The sequence below is a fragment of the Belonocnema kinseyi genome, chromosome 10 (assembly GCF_010883055.1).
Source record: "Belonocnema kinseyi isolate 2016_QV_RU_SX_M_011 chromosome 10, B_treatae_v1, whole genome shotgun sequence".
Classification (NCBI taxonomy): Eukaryota; Metazoa; Arthropoda; class Insecta; order Hymenoptera; family Cynipidae; genus Belonocnema; species Belonocnema kinseyi.
Genome location: NC_046666.1, coordinates 74473301 through 74484241, shown reverse-complemented (window position 1 = coordinate 74484241; position 10941 = coordinate 74473301). Strand labels below are relative to the sequence as shown.

Below are 10941 nucleotides of genomic sequence, written 5' to 3'. Positions count from 1 at the left end.
TTTTAGTATAAATATATTTTGAATTAAATAGCGTACCTCCCTGAATTTCGGATAGTTCCTACCTGAATTTAAGGAATCTGATTCCTTGTATTTAATGCTTAAATATAATTATTAATTTCAGATTGCCTATGCTTCTTTTTGTAAAACCTTCAAATAATTTTAATTTCCGACTTAAATCAAGTACTTTTCTTCTGTGTACTGCTACGGAATATATAGTATTGTGTGAAGGGTCCACGGTCTAAACCTGTTAACCGACATTTCAGAAATTTTACACAGCGCAGTAAAATCGTTTTTATTTTTGCAATTTTCGATATTTTTTTAAACTGTCAAATGTTTTTGGTCATTTACCAGATAAAAATAACAAGCGTTAGTTTCATAACATTTGAAATAAAATTGAACGTTATATGACAATTTAAAGCTATTCATATGTTTCCTACAAGGGGTCCATCAGTATAAGCCTGTTATCTGCAGTGATCAAACGCTGGGTTTCTATTGTTTTTTTCCATGCTCGTATGTTTCTGCGTTGATTTTCAAGCCGCAAGGAAGTTTTATATGTTAAAATGTTTCGAATCGCAAGTCGAACGTAGGTGTGCCTGCAAAAATGCAAATAGGTTATTGCAAACATGTTTTGAGTGTTAGCAAATCAGACGCGTCTCTCGCCTTCATCTGGACAGCGATCTGTATGTAGACAACAACATCGAAAATGACGTGAAAGTAGCCACAAAAAACTTTCTACACACACGTACACTTAACTGCACACACTGGCATGTGTCTCACTGGCATATTTCACAAATAAACTGAGCTATGGTGAGAAAAAGCAGGGATTTCCTATAAGACGCCATAAGAAGTTTAACAGGCTTAGACCGCGGACCTATGATCTAGATACCAAAACGCGATTTTTAAATATATACTTTAAAAAACGAAAAAAATTTTGCCGCTTCGCTTGCGGGATATTAACTGCATATAAAAGATGTTCCAGACAATACACAAAAAAATCAATTTCGAAAAAAATGCAATTTAACACGCTTAGACCGCAGACCCTTCATACATTTTTTCAATCCCCTTATTATAAAATGGAACTTTTGCAAAAAACTAATCTTTGTTACTGTTTTTTTTTACTTTTTATTTCAGAAATATATATTTGAAAAATATATGCTCAGGAAAATACAAAGTAAACCTCGAGAATACAAACGATTGTCTACTAGGTTTGTCCAAAAATGCATTGCGAAATTTTGTTCACTCTAGAGGGCAAGACATTCCCCCCCCCCCAAAGTTTCTTTTTCCTGAGAAAGAAAATCTATTATTTTTTTGTTTTTAGAATTTCAAATATTAACACGTGCCACCGGGTACTTCAAAATCCCATTTAATTAACATAAGGAAAATTTGAATTTTATAAAAACTGAACTCATGTTGCAGGGTTTCATCGAAACGTGCCAGCTTTTTTAAGGATTTAAGAGGAATATCTACGAAATAAAACCATACTTATACATTTTATTTCCAACCCACCCCCGCCCACCCCGCAGCGCTACAAATGACCCAAAAATCCAAAAACTACATTTTTACGCATTATTGTTACTTTTTAGCAATTTCCGTCGTCTTTTTCATACAAATAACAACTAATGGGCAATTTGAAGATTTCACATAACTTTTTAAACAATGTACAATTGTTTAAACAAATTCAAAATATTTAAACAATTATGTATTCCCAAAAAATGTACAAAATAATTGTATTTTCTGATTGAAATGCAATACTTTGTCATTTTTTGGAGTGGTAAATTTTTATAAAAACATTATGTAATTATTTAAACTATTAATTATGGTTTATTTTAAAAATTTCTAAACATTGAGCCAGAGATGTTCACGTTTTTCAAATTGGTATGGGGCCATCCATATACCACGTGGACAATTTTTCACCACTTTTTGACCACTAAAATATCAGATTCTTTTGTTTTCATATTCAACAGTTCGAAACTCGTTGACTGGCTAACAGCTGTTGGTGCATCTTGCAACAATTTATCGTTAAACTGGTCGGAAATTTGAATGAAAAAACGTCATTTTAGTACTCTTCAAACCCACGGGGAATGATAGTTTGGATGCTAAAAACTAACAATAAGTTTGACTGGCAGCTCCATAGTGGTGCCAAAGTTAACTAACAGACAGTGAAACAAGTCAAAAATTCGAGTGAAAAAACGTGATTTTAGTACTTTTCAAACCCATTGGGGATGATTTTTTAGGTGCAAACAACTACCAAGAAGTTTGACTGGCAGCTCCTGAGTGGTGCCAAAGTTGACTGGCAGGCTGCCAAACATGCCAAAAATTCAAGTCAAGAAACATGATTTTAGTACTCTTGAAACCCATTGTTGCGAGCTGTAAATTTGCATAAAAATTGAGATTTTCGTAGTTTCTTTTTTTATATACATATTATTTTTATAGAAGCATCCTATAGATGAAAATTTTAGTTTCTGGAAAGGACAAAACTTTCATCCGGTTGCTGATTAAAATGCCAGTCCACTTTGGCACTACTCAGGAGCTGCCAGTCAAATTCTTTGTTAGTTGTTTGCGCCAAAACAATCATCCTTAATGGGTTGAAGAGTACTAAAATGATGTTTTTTCACTCGAATTTTTGACATGTTTGAAAGTTTCCCAGTTAACTTTGGCACTACTCAGGAGCTGCCAGTCAAATTCTTTGTTATTTGTTTGCACCAAAACAATCATCCTCAATGGGTTTGAAGAATACTAAAATGACGTTTTTTCTCTCGAATTTTTGACACGTATGGCCGTTCCCAGTTAACTTTGGCACCACTCAGGAGCTGCCAGTCAAACTTATTGTTAGTTTTTAGCATCCAAACAATCATTCCCCGTGGGTTTCAAGAGTACTAAAATGACGTTTTTCACTCGAATTTTTGACGAGTTTAACGATAAATTGTTGCAAAATACACCAACAGCTGTTAGTCAGTCAACTAATTTCGAACTGTTGACTATGAAAACAAAAGAATTTGAAATTTCAGTGAGTACTCAAATGATGTCCATAGAATTGTCACAAGCTGCCGGACTACAAGAAGTTCAAAAGAAGCGATGAATTTGCTGAAAAAATTCGGATTAGCTTAGGAACGTGAGCTTAAACATGATTTGAATTTCAAAGAAAAAGTCGTGAAAAAAATGGAAATAAAAATAAAAATTATATTGTGCGCTGGCACAATATAAAAGTTGGAGTATACCTCTAGGTATACTAAGAGGAGTATGCCTCTATCCTATGTTACTTTTTGTTGAATAATTACAGAATTTTAATACACTTATTTTAATGTTTAATAAATTTATATTTATTGAAACAATTTTTACTAGCTCAAGAAGGTATTATTCGATAACTAAAACAATGAAATAAAATAGAAGACATATAATTAATTCCGATTTTAAAAGTAATTTCAGAAAAACAATTATATAAGCAAATTATATTTATTTAAACAATTGAAAAGTAGTCAATGTATTCTTTCTATACACTATATAGTCAGAAACATAATTTTATGTGTTCTATTTTATATTATTTTTGTCGCTACCGAAAAAAACTGCTTCAGCAATTATAGATTGTTTAAAGAAATAGAAATTTATTAAACATTAAAAGAAATGTATCAAAATGATGTAATTATTCAACAAAATGGAGCATATAATACTAATTTAAAAAGAAAGTTGATATCTTTGGCTCAATTTTTAGAAATTTTTAAAATAGACAGTAAATAACTATTGAAATAATTACATAATGTTTTTATAAAAATGTAATACTTTAAGACGTTTTTGGAATAAATGATTGATTAAATAATTTCCAGTTTTCAAACAACTGAAAATATTTTAAAAAGTAAAGGGTAATATTCAAATTGTCCATTAGTAAATATTTCAATGAAATAGACGATGAAAATTGTTAAAAAGTAACAATAATACGTAAAAATGTAGTTTTTTATTTTTGGGTCATTTGTGGCGCTGCGAAGAGGGTTGGCGCGTTACGATGAAATCCTGGAGCATGAGTTCAATTTTTTTAAAATTCAAAATTTCCCCATGTTAATTAAATAGGATTTTAAAGTTCCCAGTGGGACGTGTTAATATTCGAATTTCAAAAAACAAAAAATCACAGATTCTCTTGCCCCGGAAATAGAAACTTCTAAGGGTATCTTTCTCTGTAGCTCGAAAATCGTTTTTTGGACCACCCGATTGTATACCATTCTGATAAGCAAATTCATATTAAAAAATCCACTTATCCAGATCCAAAATTAACTTCTACACAGCTTCATTTATATCTGTCGAGTGACAATTATTATACGTCTTATTGGGAGTCGATGGTTAGAATACTTGAAACATCCTAAGCCAAACAAAAAATTTATTAGTTTTTATATAGAAAATAACAGCATGGTTTATTCTAATCAAAAATGGGACACACAAAAAATGAAACCGTAAAAAAAGAGATCTCTAACTTTTACAATGTGTTTAATTTCCAAAAAAATACATGGGTTTTCAACAAATAGTTACGTTTTAAACTAAAAAGGATCAATTTTCAACCAAACATTTACTAGTTAATTTAACAAAAAATGTGTTTCGATCGTAACAAAATAGTTAAATTCCCAGCTAAAATCATGAATCAGCAACCAACCAACTGCATTTTAAATAAAGGAGTATTACTGTTAACCAAGTCGTTAAATTTTTATCTAAAAAGATGCATATCCAATTGGAAATGGGAAAATTTTTGTATTTAAAAACTATTTTTAAGCAATAAACGAATTTTTAAGAACACTGTTAAATTTTCAATCTAAGAGATAAATTTTCGTTCTAAAAAAGTACATTTTCATACAAGAAAGTAGAATTTTCAACCAAAAAAGATAACCTTACCACCAAAAATCGAATAATTAAATATGAATTTGAACAAAAAATTTAATTTTGATTTTTAACTAAAAAAGAATTTTCAAACAAAGAGTTTAACTTTTAATGAAAAATGAGATGTTTTCCAAAAAAGGAACAGTTAAATTTTCAGTGAAATAAATTAATTGAAGTGAACTGGTGAATTATTAACAACAACAAAATGCATTTTTGACCAAGTAGTTCAACCTTCACTACAAGAGATAAATTCACAATGAAAAATGTAACAGTTGATATTACAGCAAAAAAAGATTTCAATTTCATATAAAAACACAGTAAACAGTTAAACTTTTAACCAATCAGCATGTTTTTTTATTAAATCATAATCGTTAAATATTGATCAAAGTTATTACATTTTTAATTAAATAATACAGTTTTTGCCGATCAAAATGGGCTCTGAACCGATAATCTTTAGATTTTCAAACACAGAGATGAATTTTCCACTGAAAAATAATTTTGTTTTGCCATTTTCATTCCAAAATCGTATCTTATTTGAGAAGAAATTCTATAAAACCTTTATGAATTTGACATCACTGGTCCATAAACATAAATGGACCATCGATGGACGGACTAAAATGCATGCCTTGTAAGTTTCGTCTCATTATTGTAATTCTGTTTCCATCATCAGAGTTAAGATTAATATTTTTTATTGAAATTAGGTTTAATTGTATATATTATTAAAAAATGAATAATCCAAAGAATTTTCGAGGGTGTTCATCGCTGATTGATGTAATTTTACGCAGCTGCCGTCAAATCACATTATGCATCAGTGTAAATTGATGTATTTCAGTTTTGCACTGATTTTACGAATCTTGCGTAATTCTGAGAAGTTTGTTTTAAAAAAATCCCAAAAATTTATCTTAAAATGATTCTCAGTGATAAAGGAGTCCTAGAGTGACGCATAGCGCCAGCAGAAAAACTTGTAAATGGGTAATTATCAAATTGAAGACAAACATGATGTCCCGGTCATATAAAATCAAATTGGAAACTCTTATTAATATTTATTTTATTTTAAAAATACTTATAATCCTTCTGTGCAAAATAATTAGTTCCTTTTTTCAGTTCTCTATTTAAATTTTTATTAGATTAAACTTCAAATATCATTATTGTTTTCGTGAATCCGATATTAAAACTGGAAAGTACATTTTGACAACAAAATTTCATTACCATACGTGTGTTAAAAACCAGTATCAGAGTGAAAAAATGTAGAGAATCATTCTGTTACCTGCTCGGAAATGTTTCCTTTTACAATAAGGCGACTGTTTATGACAAAAATATGTTTTGGTTTTTACTAAATATTAAAAGAGGATAAAGTTCATCAATTTATGTGTATTATTCCTGGACGGGTATATATAAGGGAGCATGCACATACTACGTGACGTGTTTTCCTTTTGTTTATATCGTTTTATCCTTTTTGGCTTTAAGACTATTTTATTCTTGTCTTGCGAATTTGTGTGGATCAGATAGCCTTATCTGTTTCCCATTTTTAGCTTCTATTTATAAACGAGAGATATCAAGATGAGAAGTAAATAAGTAGATTAGAAAGAAATATAAACAGAAGTAAATTTCTTTTATGAAATATTAAATTCTTAATTCATATGTGACTGTCACTTTATGTACTAGACTTTGCTCTCATTTTGACAAGTATCCAAATATATGTATATTTGGGCTAAAAATACAATACATTTCTACAAAATCCTACCTGGGTATATGTCATCCAACAGCAAGGTTCGACCTGGTTGGAATCAAGGCCCCAAAAATCCAGCTCCTCTTCAAAGAGTGGTCCGCAGACATCAGTAGGATAATGTAGTTTCCCTGTCCTGTAGTAATTGAGAACTTGTGCAAAGACTCCAGGATGTCTGTCGAAGAAATACTCGTTCAAGATGGGGTCGTAGTTAGCGAGTGCTTCAGTCAACCTCGACAGCCTCGTAGCCGGAATCTTTTTTAACGTCGCCTTGTAGGTTTCGTGTCTTATCCCGCCCACGTTCAGAACCACCCGGTTCTCCGCGTCCATGTTAATGAGGTTCATTTTGACCCTGGCTCTGCTACCGTTGGTCCCAAATCGAAGAACGCCACGTGACCTGCGACCAACATGATCACATTTTTCACAGAACACAGAAAAAAACACAGGGGTCGAGTGACATAGTCAATCTTTATCTCCCAACTCGGTGAAGTGCGGATGGGGTGGTGAATAAGCAGATGTTAAGATATCAGCAAGGGAGGGACAAATTGAGCATGTTTATCTGTTACGTCAACTCCACCATCATTTAGGGAATCAAGTGGCGTTTCTGAAACCCTGTTTCGAACTCCTGATTCGTCAACTATGTACTTGATATCATCGTATTTACTCAGGCCACACTAGTCTCGGTCTGGAAATAATTCACTCCATAGACGATGGCGCCAAAGCACTTAAATCTTGCAAATTTACGGAGGTAATTTAACCACAGTGGCAAAATTACCTGAAGCTCTGGATCTAGATGGATTATAATAGTTAAAGTTATTGCCTCTGTTGCGTTTTATGACTGGATTTGCACATTCATATAGTAAAATGTAAATGGTGATTTTAATTGTAAACAATTAATGCGGCAAAATCCACAGTAAATTATAATTTAAGGGTCCTTTAAAAAACTAAGTCACAATACTAAAGTGGTTGGAGGAGGGTTGAGAGATTATGCGAAGACTTGTAATCTACGGGAGGGAGGAATGGCTAAACGCAGAATGACATCACTCTTGGAATTTAAAAATTATTGATTTTATTATACATGTAAAATCTAAATACGGACTGCACGCTCTTTCTCCTATTCCACTATCTTCCACTTCCTTTAGGAATTCCTCTCTTTTCCCCTGCTTTCAAACAATTTTTGCCTCTGTCTCGTTTTTTCGATTAAATGCCAACTGAGTTAATAGAACCCGATAAGAAAATACAGTTATTTATCGTTGAAAGTTAATTCCTTTTTGCAACGTGTCTAGGCACACAGAAAATATTTGTGCTACTTCCACCAAATTTCGGTGAATCTGGCAGCCCTTTTTCAGCTCCCCTGGGCTCACAAAAAATATTTGTTCTACGCTCCCCGAATATTGGTAAACCTAGACAAGGCATTATTTTTAATTGAAATAAAAGTCTTATATTTTTGGTATAGAATTAATCTTTTTTGGATAAAAATTCTACAGTTTAGTTGAAGATTATCTATTTTGTTGAAAATTCGTTTCTTTTAAGTTAAAAATGAATTATCTGAAGTGAAAATTTAACTTATCCATTTTTTTCTGAAAACTAATCGTTTCCAGTTCAATATTTATTTATTCAAATTTTTGTTGAAAATGAATCTTTTTTTGTTAAAAATTTAATTACTTAGTTAAAAGTTTAACTACTTCGTTAAACATTAATTTTTTTGGTTGAAGATTAAACTAATTTGTGGCAAATTTGGTGTTCTGTATGAAATTGAGCGGTTTTAAATGAAAGTTCAACTAGTTTGTTGAACATTCATGCAGCCTCTTATAAATTCATCCTTTTGCGTAGAAAATTATTCTTTTCGATTGAAAATTCAAATGTTTCGTCGAAAGTTGATCTACTTTCTTATAAAAAAAGTTTATTAGTTAAAGGTCCACAATTTTTTGCTTATTATTCAACTATTTGGTTAATAACGAAATTTCTGGTCAAAAATTCCTATTGAAAATTAAAAAAATTTATTTGACATTTTTTCACTCTTCAATGAAACATTTTTCTAGCTAAAAAAATTCATCCGTAATGATGAAACCTTTATATTTTGCGATTGGAAGTGTAAGTATGTGGTAAAAAATTCTTTTTCTGTGGTTTAGGATTCAACTATTTTGTTAAAATTCAGTCTTTTTGGTTAAATTTAACTATTTTTAATTCAAAAATCAAATATTTCGTTGGTTAAGAAGTCTGCTATTACATTTTTTTTAAATTCTTACTTTTTAGATCAATTCGATTGTTTTTTGTTTGAAATTAAAACATTTTAATTTGAGGTATCAACTTATTTTAGATGGAAATTCAACTATTTCTTTGACTCAATTAGTTTATTCAAACTTAAACTATTTTGTTACAAATTCATCTTTTTGGGTTGAAATTTCATCTACCTTGCTCAAAATTCATCCCTCTTGCTTGCACACAAGTTCAACCGTTTTGCAAAAATGTATCTTTTTATATAAAAAATTCATTGCTCTGGATTGTAAATTCATCTTTTTCTTAGAAAAGTTTTATGTGGAAAATTAGCTTTTTTTGGTTCAAAAGTTAACTTTTTTTCTTTGAGAAGTAATGTTTTGAGCTTTAAAATTTTACACTTTGTTTAAAAATGAAACTGATGTAGTTGAGGTTTAATCTGTTTTGTTTGAAAAACTGATCTTTTGGTTGATAGTTTAATTCTAAAAGCAATACTGGGTGCAGAATTGATTCGTTTTTTTTGTTGAAAATGTAACTGTTTGGTTAAAAAATCATCTTGCTCGGTCAAAAATCTGAATAATCGGATCTGAAATTTAACGGTTTTCTGAAAAAATCAAAAGTTAAAAAAATTTAATATTATTATATATTAATTTTCTTTAGAAGATTTCATTGCTCAATGTTCGTGAATTATCACCCTATTTGCTGTATTTTGAGAGAATTTCGGACTGAGAAATCTGGTAAAATATTATGTTTGTATTATGCTTTAGTTTAGGCATTTATCAGATGAAATCGAAGAAAAAATGTTGGTTTCAAAAATGTGGGATAAGTTTAGTATTCGTGACATCACTCTGTGGGGTTAAAGCTTGATGTGATGATCTAGGACGAAGAAGGGAAGGGGTGGAAAAAGTTTTCAAAATAGCGTGACGAAGTCTTTGAACGACCCCTAATATTAGAAATCTGTGGATTTCATTCTCTTGAAAAAATGCATTGAGCTATAATAGGATTATGGTTTTATTGTGAGAATGTTTAGAAAATTCATTAATTTTCGTATATAAATGTGGATACATTTCAATTGGATTACGTGAGGTCACTGAATTTATATCACCAGAATTCCGCGCTACCTCTGATGAATTTAATTCTTAGTTAATCAGAAGTTATCCGACTTTAAAATTGAAAAAAACTTGTTATAAAGTTTCATCCCTTCTTTAAGAGATCTAGATTGAATATATTTGCAATTTCTAGGAAAAAAATAGCCTCGAGGTCATGGAGCCTCACGACCCAGAAGTTATGGGTAGTAACTGTAATTGCGACTGAGTGCGCCTATCAATAATGACATCATTTAAATTACCAACGAGGGAACTGCTGGAAATCACTTTTATAGGCACTTATTCTCCCTTTAATTTTCTTCAATGTAGTGTTTTTCTCCGAGGTTCGACTAGTCTACTTATCAAGCCAAGAAGAAGTTCTGATTTTTTGTTAGGGACGTACACCCTTAGGAATGACGAAATCACCGCTACGTAACCGTCCATGAATAATTAATGATACCATTTTTGTATCCCCCATTTGCACGCTCATGGAATATCGATTCAGGAATCAAAATCTAGTATTCGATCAGCAAATACCACCCGCCATAGTGAATCCTAATTGAAGCCGGGTAAGATAAACGGTGTTTAAATTTTTTCAGAAATCATAAGTTCTCGCTTTCTTAAACCTATTCCAGAGAAAAAATCTTTTTTTTTTAATGTTTACCATAAAATTAATTATTTTAGTACCTAAAATTTTCTAGGAATTCAAAGTGAATAAATAAATCTCACTAAATATTTAATTTTTTAGCTTTCCGATGTTCATTATATAATTATAACGAGTATTTAAAAATTGCAGATATTATTGCTAAAATTGAAAAGAACTAATCAATCATCATCTATCTAAAGTTTCAACTCAATTTTTTGGAAAAAAAACCGAGATTGCGTTGTAAATTGATTTTTTTTCTTGTTTCTTGTTTTCTATATAATTATTTTAAGTAGAAAAGAAATGAATGTACCCATTCCCACACACTTTTCAACATTAAAAACTTTTTATCATAAAATGATAACATTTTAAACTTGAGAAAAATGTCTTTAGACAATTCGAAAATAATGTTT

The 10941-nt window shown here is 30.8% G+C and overlaps 1 protein-coding gene across 1 annotated transcript in view; it reads right to left on the bottom strand.

Moving 5' to 3' along the window:
• The window catches only part of LOC117181205 (potassium voltage-gated channel protein Shaw), a 139165-nt gene extending 132237 nt beyond the window's left edge, over positions 1-6928 (bottom strand). The window contains exon 1 of the mRNA XM_033373769.1: positions 6602-6928. Coding sequence (XP_033229660.1) covers positions 6602-6928 — 327 coding nt within the window. The remainder of the gene's footprint in view (positions 1-6601) is intronic.
• Positions 6929-10941: the final 4013 nt, after the last annotated feature.